This window comes from Ovis aries, chromosome 7 (genome assembly GCF_016772045.2).
Source record: "Ovis aries strain OAR_USU_Benz2616 breed Rambouillet chromosome 7, ARS-UI_Ramb_v3.0, whole genome shotgun sequence".
NCBI lineage: Eukaryota > Metazoa > Chordata > Mammalia > Artiodactyla > Bovidae > Ovis > Ovis aries.
Window position 1 is genome coordinate 5,630,227 of NC_056060.1, and position 24,696 is coordinate 5,654,922.

The 24,696-nt window shown below is 41.2% G+C and overlaps 1 protein-coding gene across 1 annotated transcript in view; it reads right to left on the reverse strand.

Annotated features, from left to right (window-relative positions):
* Positions 1–20,283, reverse strand: part of SFXN1 (sideroflexin 1) — a 35,951-nt gene extending 15,668 nt beyond the window's left edge. Inside the window, 9 exon segments of the mRNA NM_001126350.1 lie at positions 1,061–1,113; positions 1,116–1,123; positions 1,126–1,144; positions 1,733–1,808; positions 3,351–3,360; positions 3,363–3,423; positions 3,426–3,447; positions 4,336–4,506; positions 20,120–20,283. Coding sequence (NP_001119822.1) covers positions 1,061–1,113; positions 1,116–1,123; positions 1,126–1,144; positions 1,733–1,808; positions 3,351–3,360; positions 3,363–3,423; positions 3,426–3,447; positions 4,336–4,506; positions 20,120–20,283 — 584 coding nt within the window.
* Between the last annotated feature and the right edge of the window lie 4,413 nt (positions 20,284–24,696).

The window sequence follows — 24,696 nt, forward strand, 5'->3', positions numbered from 1 at the left end:
AAGCCTGATTTTTAAATGCCATGAACAGGCTTAATCCTTGTGGGACAGAGGCAAAACAACACTAGCAAATTTTGTTAAAAAAAAAAAAAATTAGCATTTTGAATAACAATAGGACTCAAAGGATGACTAGGTAACTTGAAGAATTTCAGGCAAGGCTTAACTGGGGCTCCTGCCCAAGCAGTGGGTAGTGAAAACAAGTAGCAGCTTCCTTTTCTAGCTTGCTGGCTCCTGACACCAGCTCCCTTGGTTGGGGCCATGTTCCTTATATGCGATGAGGGTAGGGGTGTCAGGGGTCCCAGCAGGACGTGATTTAGGCATTTGCCCAGTCCTTAGGTTGTCGTGTGCGGGGCCACCCCAGCCCCTGCTTTTGCTCAGGCTCTTCAAAGTGGGGCTGGCTGTTTTGGTCTCTTGTATCTTTCTCCAGAATATTCCCTAACAATGAAGCCTTGCCTGAATTTCTGAAGAAAAGAAAAGGAGAGATACAATTCACAGCATCATTAAGTGAGCTAACTATACTGATAGGGCAGCCATGATACAGGCACTACTGGACATTTAACTGTGGTCACTAAAGCTATAATTATTGCTTCTCTGTTACCCTGGTTTTGGTTATCCATTCAAAAACGCTTTTTTCATTCTTCCTTCTCCTTTAATTTTGCCAGTACTAAAAAATACTTCCAAAGATATAGATTAATCTTATCTTAAACCCTAAAAGAAAATCTAGGTGGGGGAAGGACCTATTTTATAGAATAAGCTTTCTGGGCACAGACATAAGCCTGAGATCTATTTTTTTTTAAACCTTGTATCATACAGAAATAGAAAGACTAGTCAAATCCCATATGCTCATCAGTCCACTTTAATAATCAGCAACTCAGAGCTGACCCTGTTTTATCAATGGGCCCATCCTCACCCCATTACCAGATGACATGGAGGCAAATCTCCTATACTTTCATCTGCAATACTAAAATAAAACAAATGGTTTTAAAGTTCCAACAAAGCAATTTATTAGAAGAGATCCTACTGTCAAGCAAAAGTCCTCTCTAGGAGGGCACATCAACCTTACCTCTGCCTCATTAATGGAATATTGATGCAATTAGCTGCAGCTACAGCAGCGAAGGAACAAACCTCCTACGAGCGGAGAGACACGCTGCAGAAAAGACAATTCCAGCAAGATCTTAGTTTTCTACAGTACTGAATGCAAATACTTATTTCTTCTCAAAACACCACTACCAAGGCAGAGTCCTACTTGTATAGCAACGCAGGCCAAAAGGTGCTCAATACTTGTTTCCTAGAGGTTATTTTTCTGCCAGCCTGGGCATCCTGGGACCAGGGGGACATCCATGATGCTTTGATGGCTGCATGTGGATGACGGAGCAGGGGTTTTGAAGTCCCAAAGTCTGGGGATTAGATGCTGACTCCTCCACCCATCAAAGGTGTGCCCAGGCACCCTGCCCAGCACCCAGCCGTGGTGGGCTCTGTGGTTGGTAGGAAGCATTTAGCACTTAAGACACAGTGTCAGGTACAAACAAGTGTCTTGGCAAATGTTATTAGTGAGGATATAATTTTTTTTTTTTAATTTTAATTTTTTTTAAAAAAGCAAAAAACAGTTGAAGATAATGACTATAATAAGAAAGTCATCAGACTTGAACTATTTTGAGAAATAACAGAGAGACTTCGAGCCAGGTAGGTGAGAACAAATCAAGACGCTTTACTATGGAGACAAAAATCTGAATACCTTGGTTAATGCGTTGAGTCCCAGAGCTGTTGCTACAGCACCTGTTGTTGCAGAAACATAAGCTATTCCCAGTTCACTGAAAAGAAGGAAAATGGTACATAAACCATGAGTGTATGTCAGAAAACTCAAGTCCAACATTTTGGGAAGAAATGAAGAAGATTAAGAATAGAGATTCCATAAAGCATGACACAAATGAGCTTATTGGAGGGACAGGAACACGCTCACGAGAAGAGCCTCGTGGCTGCCAAGCCGGAAGGAAGGAGGGAGCGACGGACCGCGGGTTTGGGTTTAGCGGATGCAAACCACTGTATATAGAATGGATGAACAGCAGTGTTCTCCTGCCCAGCACAGCGAACTACAGGCGACATCCTGCGACAGACCACAACGGAAGCGACTATGAAAAAGAATGTACGTTTTAACCGAATCCCTTTGCTGCACAGTAGAAACTAACAGCATTGTAAATCAACCATACTTCAGTAAAATACATTTTAAAAAAGATTCCTCAATGATACATTCAGCTCTGCCAGTAGAGCTATTCATACAAAAAGGAAGCAGACCCATATAAAAATGGCATTCTTCACATATAACCCAACTACCATGCAAGTGAGACGTGAAGAATATGTGTGTCTGGGGAGGGGAGAAAGGAAGCTGTGACTGGGCTGCTGCTGCTGTCGCTTCAGTCGTGTCCAACGCTGTGCGACCCATAGACGGCAGCCCACCAGGCTCCCCATCCTGGGATTCTCCAGGCAAGAACACTGGGCAGGAAGCTACAAATGTGGGGAAATGCATATTAGCTTAAATGTTTGTAGCATATGGACTTAAATAAAAAGCACCTCTCAAAATATTGCTATACATACTGAAAGTTAAAATGCAGTGCAGCCATTCTTAAAATGACTTCTTACTGTATAAAAATACTAAAAGTCTTATCCTCAAAATACAAGTAAGCCCAAGCAGTTCTCTATTATTTTTAAATAAATTTTAATTCAAGAACTGGATGAAATGAAGGTGTGATCAGCACTGCTGGGTTGCAGATTTCAATATTCTTTGTTCCCTTGGATGATAATAGAAGAATACAGATGATCAAACTCAATTCAAGAGTTAAAGCAAAACCAAAAATTTTTGAAGTGTTATATAAGTTAGGCTTAAAGTTTTGGTTAACTAATCACTTTAGCTTGCCTGAACATTTTCTCACAGGAGGCAAAATTTTAAATCCATTCACTTTCTTTCAGGCTCCAGAGACGTCCTATTTTAAAGACAAATCAGATATAAGATCCCCTGGATTTCTGCAGAGACCCCCACTGCTGATGCTGCTATCTGTGTAACCCACAGGGCCTGCCCCGAGCTGTCTGCTGTGTGTTCCGTGGGGGTGAAGGGATGTGCCCTTGGGTGCGGGAGCCCTGCCTTCCTACCAGCGCCACTAACAGCACGGATGATGTCTGAGAAGGCAGGCTGGCTGTTATCTAGGCAGAAAGGGAGGAAAAGACGCACTACTGAGATACAGGCTCCTAAGATTCCGACCACCACGATTTGCACAAATATGTTTTCACCAGGAGGGCATCACCACCGGATCGAATGGACACCAGCGGAATGCAGAGGCTGGCTAAGCCTCCAGTCTTACTTGACAGTGAGGGGGCATCTCCACTTCTGTTGGTGTAGTTGACCACCGCATTGAAGGACTGGTTGACCCACTGCAGAAGAGCACGGCTGGTGTGGTCCTGAAACAGAGGCCCGTCACACCACGCCGCCGCTGCGGGTCGAGCCGGCACGCAGACACCGCGGACGCGGGGACCCGACAGCAGCCAGACTGGGGCCGGGAGCGCGCTGGGCCCAGGCCGGACGCTCTGTCAGGGGCTGAGGACCAGTGGGGCTGGGCAGGTTTTCATCCTCTCTGAGTCTCAGTCTCCTCACTCATGAGCTGAGGATGTAAACGGACTGAAGCGGGCTAGGGCAGCGGTCCTGAACCTTTACGGCACCAGGGACGGTTTCACAGAAGACAAGTTTTCTACGGACTGGAGTGGGGATGGTTTCGGGATGATTCAGGCTCATTACATTTATTGCACACTTCATTTCTATTATTACTACATTAGTTCCACCTCAGATCATCGGAGAATGGGACCGCTGGGTTAAGGTGAGGAGTGGAGTTAAACCTTGGCTTAAACTTGTAAGGGAGCCCAGCAAAGAGCAGGCACTCAATTGCTGTGATTAACGTCAGGTCCCTTCTCTTACAGAAAGAAGCTATCTATAGGCTAAGTATTTCTCATCCCCCTCATTCCACGTATAAGCCTAGTGTTTACACCTACCGATACATACTTATACCTATATTATATGAATTGATTACAAAGAGACTCTGTAGAGGCAAGCGTTCTTTCTCATTTTCTTTTGGGTCTAAGATTTAAGGAGAAATTCAACCTCCTTTTGGGCAACAAGGAGAGTTCTATTCAACCCAAGGAAAGGTAAAACCACCTCCGAGGATTGTAACTTCTATATAAAATGAAACTCCACACGAAATGACATTTATTTCAATGCAACCATTCAAGTACAAAAATGTGCTTTAAGCTCCTGGAATATAAAAACAAACGGTTTGTTACATTGCCAGAACTTACCTGTAAAATGTCATCATACAACCTGTGATGGTCATGTTCATTGGAACTTGAGCTGACATTCTTCCTATTAAAATCATCTTTTCTCCAGTGTCAGGATGAAAAGCTGAATCATAGATGTACTTTGCTCTCCATAATTCATTTTCTGTGAGACCTGAAGGAACAATTCCTTGCCTAGGAAAATAGCAACAAACAACACAGCAATTGTTCATTCCAAGTACCTCACCTAGAACATCTGTGTCTGGATAGGGTGAAACATCAAACTATTTCATAGAGTCAGGGAAATTCCAATAACACAAAGGACAATATACACTTAAAATGAGCATTTTAAACCCACAAATCTCAAGTTATCTGTAACGTGGGAAAACAAAAATGTGTTGTAAAATAGGAACTATTCAACTTTGAAATATTCTTTGTTTTAAATGACATTTTAAAATGTATTTTGAACTCTGTAAACTCTAAGATATTTTTACCTCATTAGACAAAAGCTGTGGCAATCAAGAACATGAAATCATTCTTAAACCTGTATTTTGAAAACCTAGACTAGAAAGGTTCATTATATTTCCTTATCAAAGAAACAAATATTCCTTGAAAGAAATTTAGAAAAGACACAAATTCGTTAGCATAACTAAAGCCATTCGAGCTTTCCCTGATTCACAGCCACTGGTAATGCTTACTGAATACCCTTTCAGGTTTTTCTAGATCGATAGACATGATCATTTATCACCTTTTTTATCAATACTATTTTGTAAACCTTTCTCTATATCTTCATATATTCTATATCATCTATATTGGGTTGAATACTTTCCACCCAAAATATTCACATTCAAATGGAACTTCAGAATATGGCCTTATTTGTAAACAGGGCTGTTAATTATGTAGTTAAGGTGAGGTCATGCTGGATTGTGGGGAAGGGGGGTCAAGTTCAATGCCTGATGCCTTTGTAAGACCAAGTGCAGCCACATAAAGAAGAGTATGTGATGAGGGAGACAGAGATTTGAGAGGCATGGCTACAAGCCTAGGGCTTCCAGACAGCTGGAAGAGATAAAGAAGGATCTGCCCTAGGGCTGTCAGAGGTAGCCCTGCAAACACCTTGATTTCAGACCATACATGTCCTTTATTTTAAGCCACTCAGCTTGTGGTAATGTGTTAAGGCGGCCATAGAAATCATACTAATCCCCGTTGTAGGACACTGTAACTGCACTTAACCTTTTCCACTGGTAAAGGATGAGGAAGTACACACCCTTATAAGTAAAACTTTTCCCACATCCAAGATTTCTTAGAAAGAAATGAGTATATTCTCTGAGATAAAACTATGTAAAATATTAAAACTAAGTATTTCATCCTTTTTCTGACTCGAGGACGTCCCTTTGCTTACCCTCAGCAGCGGCACCATCATCATTATCTGGGTAGCCTGTTGTACTCTTTATTCAGTGTGGATGATTTGGTTCCGTTAGGTTATCTGCTGTCATGCAAATTTTTATTATTATGCACACAGGTCACGGGGTTGCAAAGAGTTGGACACGACCAAGCATGGCACAGCACGGGAACAAAAGAAGGCTCTGCCCAGAAAGGTGTGACCCATTTTAGGGTTCTAGGCATGTTCACAGACACTTCTGGCATTTTCCTAATAGTCTTTTGGTTTGTTTTGTCACTTAAAGTTTTTAATCGATTTGGAATTTACCTCAAGGTACAAATATGAGAAACTGCTTAACTTCTGTTACCAGTTGGCTGGTCTTCCGTTCCAATAAGAAGATTTCAATGTTATCTTTATCATCAGTTGAGCTTTTATGAATGTTAGGCTTGCTTTCTGGACATTCCACAGTAATCCCCTCATCTTGCGGTGTCAAAGCCACTATTGTAATTGATGGTTTTTTTTAAATTAATTTTTTATTGGAATATAGTTCATTTATGATGTGTTAGTTGCCACTGTATGACTTAATATCTCGTACAGCACTGGTCCTTCACTCCATTCCTCTTCCGCGTGTTCAAAAGTGCCTTAGCTATTATTGTGTTAATTTTATAGGTGATCACAATTGTATTTTGACCAAAACTGTATTAATCTGGAGAGAACTGAAACCTCTGCAACATATCCAGGCCTACCACAGATTTCTCCGGTTATTCAAAGGACGTCTTTTAATGACAAGGCCCAGCGGCCTTGCACTTGCCTCATATTTATCAACCCTCTTTTTAGCCATTCTTGTGGGCATAAAGTGGTATTTGTCATTTTTGTTTTTTACTTTAGGCTTTCCAGTATATACCCCCTTCTTTTCTTCCAGTTTTGTTGAGATATAGTTAACATACAGCACTATATAAGTTTAAGATGTTCAAAATAATGACTTGACTTTCATACATCATGAAATGATCAGCATGGTAGTTTAGTGAACATTCATATCATACAGATACAAAATTAAAGAAATAGAAAAAGATATTGTTCCTTGTGATGAGAACTCAGAATGTACTCTCAACCGTTTTCATATATAATGTATAGAAGTGTTAATTTTATTTATCACGTTGTATATCATATCTCAAGTACTTATCTTGTAACTGGAAGTTTGTATCTTTTGACTGCTTTTATCCACTTCCTCTCCTTTACCCCCTGCTTCTGGTAACCACAAATCTGAGCTCTTTTCCATGAGTTTGTTTTAGGATAGCTGACCTACAACACCACGTGAGCTCCTGGTACAAAGCACAGTAATTCAGTACTTCTACGCATTTCAAAATTATAAGTCTAGCTGCCATTTGCCACCTTACAAAGATATTCAAATTATAATTCTTGACATATCCCCACAATGTACATTTAATACCTGTGACTCAGTTCTTTTGAAATCAGAAAAGACCCTGATGCTGTGAAAGATTGAGGGCAGGAGGAAGAGGAGGCAAGAGAGGATGAGACGGTTGGGTGGCCTCCCCAGCTCGATGGACATGAGTTTGAGCAAGCTCTGGGAGATAGTGAAGGACAGGGAGGACCAGCGTGCTGCAGTCCTTGGGGTCACAAAGAGTTGGAGCGCGACTAAGCGAGTGAACAAGGACGACAATTCAGTAACGGACTTTGCGCCAGCTGGGAGTTAATCCCTTCACTCTCTCTCCTCTCCACAGCCTCCTCTCCTCTGACAACCACCTGTCTGCTCTCTGTGTCTGTGAGCTGGCCTTCGTTTTGTTCCGTTTGTTCATTTGTTTCATTTTTAGATTCCAAAAATTGCTGTTTTGACGTCGTCTTCTCTTATTCTGCACAAGTAAAATCACATAGTATTTGTCCTTCTCTGACTTGTTTCATTGTATAGCACACTAAGTCCAGCTGTGTTCTCAGAAATGACAAGATTGATTTCATTCTTTTTTAATGGCTGAGTAATATATTTTTACATATCTATATTTATCACAACTTCTTATCCACTCATCTATTGATTGGTACGTAGATTGCTTCCATATCTTGGCTATCGTAAGCAATGCTGCAATAAACATAGGTGTACAGATATCTTTTTTGGATACCCAGGAGTGGAACTGATGGACTGTATGTTTTGGGTTGGTGCGAAAGTTATTATGGTTTTGCATTGCTGAATTTTGCCGTTTGATACTGGAATACATTCTTAAATAAATGTGGTTATGTTATACATCATTTAATGTGCATTCCTCGCTTTATCATTTTTGCTATGACTTATTTAGTTCAGTTCGGTAGCTCAGTTGTGTCCGACTCTTTGTGACCCCATGGACTGCAGCACGCCAGGTTTTCCTGTCCATCACCAACTCCTGGAGCTTACTCACACTCATGTCCATCGAGTCAGTGATGCCATCCAACCAACTCATCCTCCCGCCTTCAATCTTTCCCAGCATCAGGGTCTTTTCAAATGAGTCAGTTCTTCGCATCAGGTGGCCAAAGTATTGAAGCTTCAGCTTCAACATCAGTCCTTCAATGAATATTCAGGACTGATTTCGTTTAGGATTGACTAGTTGGATCTCCTTGTAGTCCAAGGGACTTTCAGAGTCTTCTCCAACACCACAGTTCAAAAGCATCAATTCTTCACTGCTCAGCTTTCTTTATGGTCCAACTCTCACATCCATGCACGACTAGAAAAATCATAGCTTTGACTAGGCAGACCTTTGTTGGCAAAGTAATGTCTCTGCTTTTAATATGCTGTCTCGGTTGGTTGTAACTTTTCTTCCAAGGAGCAAGCATCTTTTAATTTCATGGCTGCAGTCACCATCTGCAGTGATTTCAGAGCCCAAGAAAATAAAGTCTCTCACAATTTCCATTGTTTCCCCATCCATTTGCCATGAGGTGATGGGACCAGATGCCATGATCTTTGTTTTCTGAATGTTGAGTTTTAAGCCAACTTTTTCACTCTCCTCTTTCACTTTCATCAAGAGCTCTTTAGTTCCTCTTCACTTTCTGCCATAGGGTGGTGTCATCTGCATATATGAGGTTATTGATATTTCTCCCAGCAATCTTGATTCCAGCTTGTGCTTCATCCAGCCTAGCGTTTCGCATGATGTACTCTGCATAGAAGTTAAATAAGCAGGGTGACAATATACAGCCTTGACGTCCTCCTTTCCGGATCTGGAACTAGTCTGTTGTTCCATGTCCAGTTCTAACTGTTGCTTCCTGAACTGCATACAGATTTCTCAGGAGGCAGGTCAGGTGGTCTGGTATTTCCATCTCTTTAAGAATTTTCCACAGTTTGTTGTGAAATGCCTTATTACGTGCTATATATTTCATATTTTTTAGACTGTGGAAATGACATGAAACAAAGGCAAATTTGAGTGATTTTCAAGTTCAAAATGGGCTGTAAAGCAGCAGAGCAATTCGCAACATCGAGAACTCATTTGGCCCAGGAATTGCTAATAAACACACAGTGCAGAGGTGCTTCAAGAAATTTTGCAAAGGGGGCGAGATCCTTGAAGATGAGGAGCCCAGAGGCTGGCCATCGGAAGTGGGCAAGGACCATTGAGGGCAACCATCGAAATCCTCTTACAACTACACGAGAAGCTGCTAAAGAACTCCACACTGTCCCTTCTATGGTCGTTTGGCATTTGAAACAAACTGGAAAGGTGAAAAAGCTCGGTAAGTGGGTGCCTCACACGCTGACCGCAGATCAAAAAACTGTTGTTTGGAAACATCGTCTTCTCTTATTCTACACAACAATGCACCGTTTCTCAACCAGATTGTGATGCGTGACAAGAGGATTTTCTATGACAACCAGCAACGACCGGCTCAGTGGCTGGACTGAGAAGAGGCTCCGAAGCACTTCTCAAAGCCCAACTTGCACCCAATAAAAGGCCATGGTCTCTGCTGGTGGTCTGCTGCTGGCCTGATCCACCACAGCTTTCTGAATCCCGGTGAAACCACTACATCTGAGAAGTGTGCTCAGCAAATTGATGAGATGCACCGAAAACTGTGACAGCTGCAGCCCGCACTGGTCAGCAGGATGGCCCCCGATCCTCTCTGTGACCACGCCTGACCACACTTTGCACACCAAACACACCAAAAGTTGAACGAGTTGGGCTGCAAGGTTTTGCCTCATCCACCACGTTCACCTGACCTCTCACCAACCGACTACCACTTCTTCAAGCATCTTGACCCCTTTTTGCAGGGAAAATGCTTCCACAACCAGCAGGAGGCTTGGAAAACGCTTTCCCAGAGTTCATCGAATCCCCACGCATGGATTTTTAGGCTACAGGAATAAACAAAATTATTTCTCGTTGGCAAAAATGTGTTGACTGTAATGGTTCCTATTTTGATTAATAAACATGTGTTTGAGCCTAGTTATAATGATTTAAAATTCATGATCAGAAACCGCAATTATGCACCACCTAATAGTTTTAATTTTTAAAGGAATCTCCATTCTATACATTCCCACCAGCAGGACATGAGGGTTCCCTTTCCTCTATATCCTCACGGAAAGTTGTTGTTTGCTGTCTTTTTGATTCTGGCAGGCGTAAAATGATACTTCATTGTTGTTTTAATCTGCATCTCCCCTGTGATGCTCTGCATCTTTCTATATGCTTGCTTGATATTTCTATATTTTCTTTGGTTCAGTGTCAGCCGTCTACTCAACTCTTTGGACCATTTAAAAACATTGGGTTTAAAAGAATTCTTTTCTCTTCTTGATGTAAGTCTCTTACGAGCTGTAAGTTTTGCAAATATTTTCTTCCAGTTTGTGAACTGCATTGTCATTCTCTAAACAGTGTCTTCTGCTGTGTAGAGACGTAACTTTTCCCTTTTTCTTCATGCTTACAGCCTAAGGAATCTTTGCCTATCCCAAAGTCATACAGATTTTATCTTGCTTTCTTCTAGAAGCTTTATAGTTTTAGCTTGTATATTTAGGGTTATCATTCATTTCAAGTTATGTTTATGGTTTTGTTTAAGGATTAAACTTTTTTTAATATGAAAATCCATTTTTCCAGACTCACTCATCAAACAGAATATTCTTTCTCTACTGAATTATCCTGAGAATTCTATTCTGGGATCCCCTATTCTGTTCCACTGACCTATATACCTATCTTTATGTTATACTGTTTTGATTACTTGAGCTTGATAGTAAATCTTGAAATCAGGCATTTAATATTTTTATTGCTACTGAAAATACCATATGTAAAATTTCAATTTCCAGTTATTAGTTGTTACTAAATAGAAACTTATGGAGAAGGCAATAGCACCCCACTCCAGTACTCTTGCCTGGAAAATCCCATGGATGGAGAAGCCTGGTAGGCTGCAGTCCATGGGGTTGCACAGAGTCAGACATGACTGAGCGACTTCACTTTCACTTTTCACTTTCATGCATTGGAGAAGGAAATGGCAACTCACTCCAGTGTTCTTGCCTGGATGGTGGAACCTGGTGGGCTGCCTTCTGTGGGGTCGCACAGAGTCAGACACAACTGAAGCGACTTAGGAGCAGCAGCAGCAGCAAATAGAAACTCAGTTGATTTCTGTATATTGATCTTATATCTCGTGATTGAGCTAAACACGCTCTATTTGAAGTTTTGGTAGATTTTTCCTACACAGATGATCATGCTTTCTGTGAATGAAGACAGTTTTAGTTCCTTTCCTGTCTATACACCTTTTATGTTGCTATGTTTTCTTCCTGGACTCCTAGCTACTCAGCAGAATGCTAAATGAAAGTAGTGACTGTTGAACTCTTGGCTTTGTTCTTGATCTCACGGGAAAAGTTTTCATTCTTTCATCATTAAATTTGGTGTCTGTTGTAGGGTTTTCTTAGATGTACTTTATTCTTTCTATTCCTGGTTTTGCTGAGAGTTTTATCATGAATTGATGTTGGATTCTTCTGTCTGCTTTTTCTGCATCTACTGAGATGACCATATGTTTTTCTGTCACAGTCTACTAATACAGTAATTTCCAAATGTTAAAATGAAATTGCATTGTTGTAATAAACCACATTTGGGTTCTGCTCATGTTGGGTATTATCCTTTTTATATACGGCTAGATTTAAGCTGTTAATTTTGTTGAGGATTTCTGTGTCTATGGTAATGAGGGACATTGGGCTGTAATTTTTTTCTTGCAATCCCTTTGGCTTTGCTGTCAACAGTGTCATAAAATGGATGAGGAAGACTTTCCCCCTCTTCTATTTTCTGGGAGAGTTTGTGACGGAATTGGTATTGTTTCTTCCTATGAAGAAATTATTTCTTTCACCTGTGATGCTAACTGGTCTGAGAGATTTTAGTGGGAGAGTTTTATATTTATTTATTTATTCCACCTTTCTCTTTATTTTTTATTCATCTCATTTCTTCCTCATTCCTTTTTTCTCTTGCCTTCTTTTGCATTGAGTCAATTTTGGTAATTTGTATGTTCATAGAGGGTTGGATATTTTACTAACATTTCTGAAATTTTTTAGCAAAGAGCTAAATAGTAGGATTTATTTTTGTATTTCTATTTCCCATAGGAAACTTCCTTATCCTCTTGCCATATAGTTTGAATTTTATGCATTTATTTCATATTGATTAGATGTGCTAGAGGCTTATCTTTCTCTAGGTTTATCAAAGAACTAGTTTTTACATTTATTTTTCTATTAATTTCTGACTTTAAACAAATACGAACTTCCTTCTGTTTTCCTTGAAAAGCAGTCTATGGAGCAGTTAACAAAATGTACTCTGGAGCCAGACTGTCTGGGTTCCTATGCTGGCTCTGTCACCTAACAGTGGCAGGACTCAGAGCCAGCTAACCTTTCCTGCCTTAGTTCTTTCATCTGAAAAATGGGCACATGAATAGCATTTACTTTTGCTGTGATGCTTACATGAAAGCATGTAAAGAGCTTCAGGCAGTCTCAGCCCACGGCACGTGCTATGTGGTATTGCTATTTTCTTTTTATTAGCTTGCCTTGCTCTTTAATTTCTTAAGCTGAAGTCTCAGTTCATTTGCTATCAGCCTTTAATGTTTAATCAGAGGGACACGTCAAACTCTAAACTTCCCTTCACAGTACAATTCTGGCGCAATCCCCTAAGTTTTGAAATTAATTTTCTCATTATTTTTACTTTGTGATTTTACTCCTGGTTTTTCTTTTCATAGAGTTAAAGGAAAGTATTGCACAATTCTGATGTGATTAGATGACTGTGTTTAATCAAGTTCTGTCTGTGTTTCTAACGGTCTTTTCTTTGTGCATTTGATGCAACATTAACTGTTTCATGAATACTGACCATGTTCACTTTCTCAATATCAATTTTTTTCTGATCTGTTTGCCCTGAATTGAATTTTGTCTGGTTTTCATACAACTTCCTTTTTATTCGCAATTACCTCTGTCCTGCTTTGTAATGTTAGCCATTTTTATTACCTTCTGTTGGGTTTACATTCAAGTGGCATTGTTGGAATCTCACGAAAACTACAGATTATTGGTATTCACACTTCCTGAAGCTATACTATACATGATTCTTCTTTGACACCAACTAAAATGGCACCCCACTCCAGTACTCTTGCCTGGAGAATCCCATGGACAGAGGAGCCTGGTAGGCGGCAGTCCATGGTGTCGTGAAGAGTCAGACACGACTGGGCGACTTCACTTTCACTTTTCACTTTCATGCATTGGGGAAGGAAATGGCAATCCACTCCAGTGTTCTTGCCTGGAGAATCCCAGGGACAGGGGAGCCTGGTGGGCTGCCGTCTATGGGGTCGCACAGAGTTGGACACGACTGAAGCGACTTAGCAGCAGCAGCAGCAGCAACCCTTTGACATATCCTCCCCAGAAAGGTCACAGATAATTTGTCTCCTGGTGGAAGAAGGAGAACTCTGGGGTATGTCTTAGCCATTAATTCAACAATTGGTTTTACAAATGAATACATATGTCTTATATATAATATTACATATAATACATACAAAAGCAGACGTGATTAAAGCAGCATTACCCCTAATCCCCAGTGGAGCAGGCCCAGGCAATTTATGACACAGATAATTTAAGGGCTTATATGAAAAGAGAAAATGAAGTGTTGAGCGATTCTTGGAGGCAGGCGTCTTGGAGGAAGGCACCATATTTCTCCCTTGGCAACAACCTCATACAGAGATGAGTTATGCAGCTAGAAACCCTCATGCATTCCTACTGGGATGCCACATCACTGTAGAGCTTTTTAAGTAGTTTTTACTCTATTTTAGAGTCTTTGATTTTAGTAGAGGATTTTGGTCCTTTTTTACATGTATTGTTATCACTGGGCTATCTGGTCTCTTTTATCTTATTTAATGCTATTTTAAAACCTTTCATGTCAGGTTTTTGGTTTTATCTTTGGTCACACTTATCACACGGTCTGTTTTTATGACTTCGGGACTTTAGAAGACCTGCTGTGTGTGCTTAGCCGCTCAGTGTTGCCTGACTCTCTGCAACCCCATGGACTGCAGCCCGCCAGGCTCGTCTGTCCATGGGGATTCTCCAGGAAAGAACACTGGAGTGGGTTGCCAGGCCCTCCTCCAGGGGATCTTTTGAACCCAGGGATTGAACCCAGGTCTCCCATACTGTAGGTGGATGCTCTACTGTCTGACCACCAGGGAAGCCCAAGGCATACTAAGATTTAACTTGACCACGGTTACCGTTAAGATTCTCAAAACCATTCTACAATACAGGGCATTTCTCTAATACGGTGAAGAGCCAAACCACACGCTGAGACCACCTCCTAGTTAAAATGGGCTTCCCAGGAGGCTTGGTGGTAAAGAATCTGCCTGCCAATGCAGGAGATTTGAGTTTAATTCCTGGGTTGTGAAGATCCCCTGGAGAAGGGAATGGTAACCCACTCCAGTATTCTTGCTTGGGAAATCCCATGGATAGAGGAGCCTGGTGGGCTACAGTCCATGGGATAGCAAAGAGTCAGACATGGCTATGAAACTAAGCACATATCTATTTACAATAAATATTTGGTATACTTTTAATTCCTCTTTTTTTTTTTTTTTTTTTTGATACTACAATCTAGGGCTTTAGATTCAGATAGATACTACTTTTTTTTTTTTTACAAAACATTTAAAATTTCTCTTTGCCTTTACAATGCTTTGTAACTAGAAAGTGAAAGTCGCTCAGTCGTGTCCACCTCTTTGTGACCCAATGGGTCACCCTATACAGTCCATGTAATTCTCCAGGCCAGAATACTGGAGTGGGTAGCCTATCCCTTCTCCAGGGGCTCTCCCCAACCCAGGGAACAAACCCAGGTCTCCCGCATTGCAGGTGGATTCTTTACCAGCTGAGCCACAAGGGGAGCCCTTATAACTAGAAACACAACAACCATTTCTATTTTAACTATTTCAGCATTCATCACTAGTCTATATTATAACTTCCTTATTTTTTTAAATGTAATAAAATATACATAACATAAAATTTACCACCTTAACCATGTTTAAGGGTATAGTTTTAGCGTACTAAGCATATTCATGTTATCGTCCAACTCTTGCCACCATCAATGTTCAGAACTTTTTCATTGTCCCCAACTGAGACTGTATTCTTTAAACAATAACTCCTGATCCTCCCCTTCCCTAGACCCTGGCCATCACCATTCTCTTTTCTGTTTCTATGTATTTGCTACTTTAGGCACCTCATATAAGTGGAACTATGCAATAATTTGTCCTTTTATCTCTTTGAGCAGTGCCTTCAAGGTTTATCTGTGTTGAAGTATGTGTTACATTTGGAAAACTCAGCAGTGGCCACAGGACTGGAAAAGGTCAGTTTTCATTCCAATCCCAAAGAAAGGGAATGCCAAAGAATGCTCAAACTACCACACAATTCCACTCATCTCACACGCTAACAAAGTAATGCTTAAAATTCTCCAAGCCAGGCTTCAACAATACATGAACCACGAACTTCCAGATGTTCAATCTGGATTTAGAAAAGGCAAAGGAACCAGAGATCAAATTGCCAACAACCATTAGATCAAAAAAGCAAGAGAGTTCCAGAAAAACATCTATTTCTGCTTTACTGACTATGCCAAAGTCTTTGACTGTGTGGACCACAACAAACTGTGGAAAATTCTTAAAGAGATGGGAACACCAGATCACCTGACCTGCCTCATAAGAAGCCTATATGCAGGTCAGGAAGCAACAGTTAGAACTGGACATGGAACAACAGACTGGTTCCAAATCAGGAAAGGAGTACATCAAGGCTATATATTGTTACCCTGCTTATTTAACTTATATGCAGAGTACATCATGTGAAACGCTAGGCTGAATGAAGCACAAGCTGGAATCAAGATTGCCGGGAGAAATATCAATAACCTCAGATATGCAGATGACACCACCCTATGGCAGAAAGTGAAGAGGGACTAAAGAGCTTCTTGATGAAAGTGAAAGAGGAGAGCGAAAAAGTTGGCTTAAAACTCAACATTCAGAAAACAAAGATCATGGCATCTGGTCCCATCACTTCATGCCAAATAGATGGGGAAATAGTGGAAACAGTGACAGACTTTATTTTTTGGGCTCCAAAAATAAATAAATAAATCAGATGGTGACTGCAGCCATGAAATTAAAAGACGCTTGCTCCTTGGAAGAAAAGTTATGACTAACCTAGACAGCATATTAAAAAGCAGAGACGTTACGTTGCCAACAAAGGTCTGTCTAGTCAAAGCTATGGTTTTTCCAGTAGTCATGTATGGATGTGAGAGTTGGACCACAAAGAAAGCTGAGAGCTGAAGAACTGTGGTGTTGGAGAAGACTCTTGAGAGTCCCTTGGACTGCAAGGAGATCCAACCAGTCCATTCTGAAGGAGATCAGTCCTAAATATTCATTGGAAGGACTGATGCTGAAGCTGAAGCTCCAACACTTTGGCCTCCTGATGAGAAAAGCTGACTTATTTGAAAAGACCCTGATGCTCGGACAGATTGAAGGCAGGAGGAGAAGAGGACGACAGAGGATGAGGTGGTTGGATGGCATCACCAACTCAATGGACATGAGTTTGGGTAAACTCTGGGAGTTGGTGATGGACAGGGAGGCCTGGCGTGCTGCGGTTCATGGGGTCACGAAGACTGGGACACGACTGAGCGACTGGACTGAACTGAGCCAGTGTTAGGGTTCCCTTTGTTCTGAAGGCCAAATAGTACTCTACTGTGTGAACAGACTATGTTTTATTTTTTCATTCATCCTTCCGTGGACACTTGCATTGCTTCTACCTTTGGCTGCTGTGGGTAATGCTACTATAAACACCAGTATGCAAATATCTGTTTAAGACCCTGCTGCCTCTTCTTTTGGATATGTGCCCAGAAGCAGAATGGCTGGATATATGGTAATTCCATTTTGAATTGTTTGCAGAATCACTGCATACTATGGATTTCTTATTTTTGAACTCAATTTGGCTTTATTTCTTGACCTCATAAAAAGGATTGAGGAAGAGTCTATTTTTTACATTTTTTTTAAGACCTTTTTTTTAATGTGAACCATTTTTTAAAGTGTTTATCAAATTTGTTACAATATTGATTCGGTTTTATCTTCTGGCTTTTTGGCTGTGAGTTCCCAGACCAGGGATCGAACAGGCACCTCTTGCATTGGAAGATGAAGTCTTTATCACTGAAAGGCCAGGGAAGTCCCCAGGAATTTATTTTTGAGGTATATTTTTCTGTTGCCTCTCTAAACAGACGCTCTGGTGTAAAATTCCTCAGTTGCGTGCTTTCCCCAGGAAACCCAGCACATTTTTTTTGCTGTCCTCACGTGCTCAGTGCATGGATGAAAAGGCTGACTTCCCTGTTATTTGTTCTTTTTTTAAATAACTTTTTTCCTGTTTTGGCTGCTTATAACATTTTAAAAAGTTTCCTTGTAGAAAAAGAAAAGGAAAAAAATTTCCATTTTGCAGGGATCTCTGCCTACAACAGGGTGAGTTTAATTTCCAGATATTTCACTACAGGAAAATTCTTTATTTACTTAATATTACTTTGTTCGCATTTTTCTAATTTCTCCTTGAGAAGCATCAATGAATTATGTCTTCACGCGCCATCCTCTATTCTGTTGAAATACAATCTTTTTCACACTCTCACTTTTTCACCTGGGTCAGAAGTTGACAAGCCACGTCCTATTTTTAAATGGCTGGGAAGCTAACAATGGTTTTTCCATTTTTAAAGGGTGGCAAACACACAAAACAACACAAAAGAATGACTGTAGGGCTCGCAAAGCGAAAATATTTACATCTGGCCCTTCGCACAGGAAGTATGCGACCTTGGATTCTCACCCTTGGAGAGTGACTCAGGTTAACCCCCGGCATCTCTGTGTCTGCTTTTTCTTGGTACCACTGCGGTCCTGAGTTCTCTACCACTGGCTCCAGTGAAGGTTTTAATTTTGCTATTACCGGTTTAGGGGCTTTGCGATCTCCTTCATGGCTTCGTTTCACCTCCTCTAGCTGTCTTTACCTCTCTACCTCTCTTCTTTTCTTGGCTGTGGTTCCAGAATCACAGAACATTTCACTTGTCGGAATTCCCGAAATAACATCTCTGCTCTCTTCCGCTGCCTCTTTTCTCAGGACTTGCTCACAGGGCTCCACGACGTTCTCTGCCTAGGAAGCCCTCCTTCTGCATGGCTGCGCATGCCAGGACCTGGCCAGCTCAGTGCTCGGCAACAGGCTGCAGACTGCCCTTGGCTTCCCTGACTACCCACATGTCAGCCAAGTATGCGCCCTGCATGCATTATCTACGGCACGCTGAGGCTTCTCATTCACACTGGTCCAATTCTCAGCTTCTGACTTTCCCTGAGAGCAGGAGTCAGAAAAGTACTGTCTGTGGCCTATATGGCTAGCTAGCTAGGAGTGTTTTCTCTATTGTTTTTTAAAGGATTGTAAAACAACCAACCAACCAAAAAGCAAACAGCCAAGAAATCAGTAAGAACAGACAGAACATGCAGAATAAAATGGAAACCCTTTGTGGTCCACGAAGCTTCAAATATTAATATTTCTTATATGGTCATTTATCTATCAAGAAAGCTGCACGTCCATCAACAGATGACTGGATAAAGAAGATGTGATATATATGTGTGTGTGTGTGTGTATATATATATATATATATAGATAGATATAGATATAGATATAGTTGATTCATTGGAAAAGACTGATGCTGGGAGGGATTGGGGGCAGGAGGAGAAGGGGACAACAGAGGATGAGATGGTTGGATGGCATCAACAACTCGATGCACATGAGTTTGAGTAAACTCTGGAAGTTGGTGATGGACAGGGAGGCCTGGCGTGCTGTGATTCATGGGGTCACAAAGACTGGGATACAACTGAGCGACTGAACTGAGCTGAATTTATATATATATATATATATATATATATATATATATATATATATATATATATGTGTGTGGAATGCTACTTATAAAAAAGAATGAAATTTTGCCATTTGCAGCAACATGGATGGAATTGGAGGGCATTACGCTAAGTGAAATATGGCAGACAGAGAAAAATGAATACCGTAATTATCACTTGTATGTGGAATTTAAAAAATACAACAAACCAGTGAATATAACAAAAAAGAATCGGGCACACAGATACAGAGAACAAACTAGTGGTTATAAGTTGGGGGGTGGCAATATATGGGTGGAAGACTGGGAGGTATAAACCACTGGGTGTAAGACAGGCTCAAAGACGTATTTCAAAACACAGCATACAGTTATTTTGTTAATAACTGTAAATTGAGTATAGCCTTTGAAAATTGCATTAGAATTTTTTTAACTGAATGAAAGTTGTGACTATTGCCCTAGAGCTCATGCCTCTTCTCTACCTCACGCCTGGCTCTTTGAACAGACGAAATCCATCTCAAACCTACAACCCATGCCACCAGCATCCTTCCCATCTGAGCTACTATATGTGGGGTTTATTCACTGAAGCTTTATCTAAGAAGAAGTGACCAACGTACCCTAATTCCTGACAACCTGGTTTCGTAAGAGGCGGCTTCCACCTGGAGACAGAAGGATGTGGGTACAGGGTAGCTGTATCAGAGTGGGAGGCAGGGCACCTCACAGATGGGCACTGATGAGTTGGATGATGGTTGTCTTATATTCAGGTTATTATGGATATTTCTGTTAAGGGTCAGCAATGGGGTACAAAACCTGTCTTCTTATTTCTCACTTTTTTTTTTTCTTTTGATAAAAAGGACTCAATTGCAAAAACATGTTGAAAACTCACTAAGGGAAGGGTTAGGATAAGAGGCCACCAGGACGATCTATTAACATATCATGTCAAAAAGCACTAGTGTTATGGGGAGGGAGGTGGGAGGGGGGGTTCATGTTTGGGAATGCAGGTACACCCGTGGTGGATTCATGTCAATGTATGGCAGAAACCAATACAGTATTGTAAAGTAAAATAAAGTAAAAAAAAAAAAAAAAAAAAAAGCACCAGTGTTACCTGTAATCATGGACTACCTTCCTCGCTGCCTCCAGTTGCGCGTTGGTCAACAGAATGTTCCTGGGATCAGTTACAGTGAAGAAATGTTTGGCGCGTCCAATGAAAGTGCTTTGATCCCATCGAGGTTCCTTGATGTTAATGTTTGGTGGAAGTTCTCCAGACATCTTCCTGGACTGGAGAGGATCAGAATGACAAGCTGATTTAAGATTTATGTTACCATACATTTGGAAACTTTGTAATTACACTAAAGAGTTACGGACACTGCACTTTACGAAAGTAACTTTGTAATAAATGGCAGAGAGACAATTTAAGTCCAAACCTAAATTTGTTTGCAAAAATTCAGTTCAGTTCAGTTCAGTCGCTCAGTTGTGTCCGACTCTTTGCGACCCCACGAATCGCAGCACGCCAGACCTCCCTGTCCATCACCAAATTCCGGAGTTCACTCAGACTCACATCCATTGAGTCAGTGACACCATCCAGCCAGCTCATCCTCGGTCGTCCCCTTCTCCTCCTGCCCCCAATCCCTCCCAGCATCAGAGTCTTTCCCAATGAGTCAACTCTTCGCATGAGGTGGCCAGAGTACTGGAGTTTCAGCTTTAGCATCATTCCCTCCAAAGAAATCCCAGGGCTAATCTCCTTCAGAATGGACTGGTTGGATCTCCTTGCAGTCCAAGGGACTCTCAAGAGTCTTCTCCAACACCACAGTTCAAAAGCATCAATTCTTCGGCGCTCAGCTTTCTTCACAGTCCAACTCTCACATCCATACATGACCACTGGAAAAACCATAGCCTTGACTAGATGGACCTTAGTTGGCAAAGTAATGTCTCTGCTTTTGAATATGCTGTCTAGGTTGGTCATAAGTTTTCTTCCAAGGAGTAAGCGTCTTTTAATTTCATTGCAGATCTTAGTTGATCCTAAACAAATTACAGTAATTTCCCACACAGTTGTTTTTAAAAGGACATACTATTTCATCATCCCTTACTTTTGAAAACCTATCTTTTAGAAAAAAATTAAAATATGAAAAGTCAGAAATAACATCAACAGTAATAGGCACTGAAGCTTGAAATTCTTTTTCTGGGTGAAAGAACCAATGTCAAACTACTGCTGCATTCTGGTTTACTAAATCTGTTACTCCTACAAGTAGAAGTGACTAATGCAAAAAAAGGGTCACATGCTAAAAATTCTACAATTAAAAAAAGATTCAGATTCATTCAGCCTTATTCAGCATAAAAACCACCAATCAAAAATGAAAAATTATGCTCTTCAATCTAACAGGGCCATAATGGGAAAAACACATTCTGCCAACCCCATGAATAGTCATAACATGGGAGCATGTAATTTTTCTCATCAAGTACTTATTTTCTGGCTAAGAACCCTTACTTTTTTCTAAAGTAACTAATTTCTTTCTCTGAGTAATATATGTTTATTGTTAGAACTGCTCTGTATTGTTGTAATACATGCTTATTGTACTATTTTGAATAATATAAGCTTATGGTGGAAAATGAAGAATAAAGAAAATCTGCTATAATTTAGCTACTCTGAAATAACTATTGTTGCTCTTTTTATATATTTCTTTGCAGATATTTTCTATACATGTTATCATCTAATTAAAACAAATAACAAAGTTGATCTCATACTTGGTATTTTAATATCCTGACTATTTCTTGCACTTATTTCATAAGCACTCAAAAGTTATGACCAACCTAGATAGCATATTGAAAAGCAGAGACATTACTTTGCCTACTAAGGTCCGTCTAGTCAAGGCTATGGTTTTTCCAGTGGTCATGTATGGATGTGAGAGTTGGACTGTGAAGAAGGCTGAGAGCCGAAGAATTGATGCTTTTGAACTGTGGTGTTGGAGAAGACTCTTGAGAGTCCCTTGGACTGCAAGGAGATCCAATCAGTCCATTCTAAAGGAGATCAGCTCTGGGTGTTCTTTGGAAGGAATGATGCTAAAGCTGAAACTCCAGTACTTTGGCCACCTCATGCAGAGCTGACTCATTGGAAAAGACTCTGATGCTGGGAGGGATTGGGGGCAGGAGGAGAAGGGACGACCCAGGATGAGATGGCTGGATGGCATCACCGACTCAATGGACGTGAGTTTGAGTGAGCTCTGGGAGTTGGTGATGGACAGGGAGGCCTGGCGTGCTGCGATTCATGGGGTCGCAAAGAGTCGGACACGACTGAGCGACTGAACTGAGCTGAGCTGATGGCACTAAACATTCATGTGGGGTATTCAGCAACACCTTCAAAGTTTATGTTATTTTCAGTTTTCACTATGAAAAGTAATGCTGCATCACTGTCTACTAATGGTTTCCCTCGTAGCTAATGACTTCCTTAAACTATATCTCTCTATATGATATTAGAAGGTCAAAGGATTTGATCACTATTATGGCTTAAACCACTGCTTTCTCATACTGGTTTCCTCTTCTTACATTTCTAATATTGGTTCTTCTAGTAGCTTTCTTTTCCAGGTCATTTTTTCATTAAGTTATTTTCCAGTGCTTCACTAGATTGTAGGTGTTTTAAGATGTCAGTGCCTGTCATTTAAACTTTATTAGAATCTCAAATTAACATGTATCATGGCCCACTGGATCCAAATCAAGCACGTTAGGCCCACAGATCCAAGGAATGTAGTGTATGTGAAATAGCTGGTCAGGGAGAGTGAGAAAGTAAAAAATCAGCCCTATTATTCTTAAAGCAGGCTGAGATGACAAACAGATAAAGTCAGCTGTGAAGTTAACGGGAAACCATATTTCTCCCAGGGGCTTCCCTGGTGGCTCAGACAGTAAAGTATCTGCCTGCAACATGGGAGACTCAGGTTTGACCCCTGGGTGGGGAAGGTCCCCTGGAGAAGGGAATGTCAACCCACTCCAGTACTCTTGCCTGGAATTTCAGGAACAGAGGAGCCTGGCGGGCTACAGTCCATGGGGTCACAAAGAGTCAGACATGAGTGAGCAACTAACACTTCCTTTCATATTTCTCTGAAACTCATAATGCAGCTAAAAGGTGTCATAACAACCCCATTTTGGGGGTGATCCTGCTTTCTTATCTCACTTGTGGATAAGAAACCCTGTTCTCCATAATTGCAGACTGTCAGAAACTTTGTTGAAAAAACAATATTCCAAGTCTTTCTTAACTTTGCTGTTTCCACAGAAACAAGGTCATGGGGCTACTTCATAGTCCAGAGCTTCACAGCCAGCCCTGATCTGCTGCTGCTGCTAAGTCACTTCAGTCGTGTCCGAATCTGTGCGACCCCATAGACGGCAGCCCACCAGGCTCCCCCGTCCCTGAGATTCTCCAGGCAAGAACACTGGAGTGGGTTGCCATTTCCTTCTCCAAGGCATGAAAGTGAAAAGTGAAAGTGAAGTCGCTCAGTCATGTCCAACTCAGCGACCCCATGGACTGCAGCCCACCAGGCTCCTCTGTCCATGGGATTCTCCAGGCAGGAGTACTGGAGTGGGGTGCCATTGCCTTCTCCAAGCCCTGCTCGGAGTCAGTCATAATACTGCTTCATTAAGCTTCCCTAAATTCCACCATCCTCCAAGATGCTCTGAAAGACCTCTCTCTTCCTTTGTTGTTGAGACAGCCCCAGTTGCTCCACTGTCATTTCTCTCACTGAAATACATGTGATTTTATTTAACTAAGGTTTGTCCCTGCTAGTTTTTAGCCAGTTCTGAAGAGGTGGCAAGAATACACAGAAGAACTGTACAAAAAGGTCTTCACAACCCAGATAATCATGATGGTGTGATCACTCATCTAGAGCCAGACATCCTGGAAAGTGAAGTCAAGTGGGCCTTGGAAAGCATCACTACGAACAAAGCTAGTGGAGGTGATGGAATTCCAGTTGAGTTGTTTCAAATCCTGAAAGATGATACTGTGAAAGTGCTGCCCTCAATATGCCAGCATATTTGGAAAACTCAGCAGTGGCCACAGGACTGGAAAAGGTCAGTTTTCATTCCAATCCCAAAGAAAGGCAATGCCAAAGAATGCTCAAACTACCGCACAACTGCACTCATCTCATACGCTAGTAAAGTAATGCTCAAAATTCTCCAAGCCAGGCTTCAGCAATACGTGAACCGTGAACTTCCTGATGTTCAAGCTGGTTTTAGAAAAGGCAGAGGAACCAGAGATCAAATTGCCAACATCTGCTGGATCATGGAAAAAGCAAGAGAGTTCCAGAAAAACATCTATTTCTGCTTTATTGACTATTGCAAAGCCTTTGACTGTGTGGATCACAAGAAACTGTGGAAAATTCTGAAAGAGATGGGAATACCAGACCACCTGACCTGCCTCTTGAGAAATCTGTATGCAGGTCAGGAAGCAACAGTTACAACTGGACATGGAACAACAGACTGGTTCCAAATAGGAAAAGGAGTACGTCAAGGCTGTATATTGTCACCCTGCTTATTTAACTTCTATGCAGAGTACATCATGAGAAACGCTGGACTGGAAGAAACACAAGCTGGAATTGAGATTGCTGGGAGAAATATCAATAACCTCAGATATGCAGATGACACCACCCTTGTGGCAGAAAGTAAAGAAGAACTAAAAAGTCTCTTGATGAAAATGAAAGA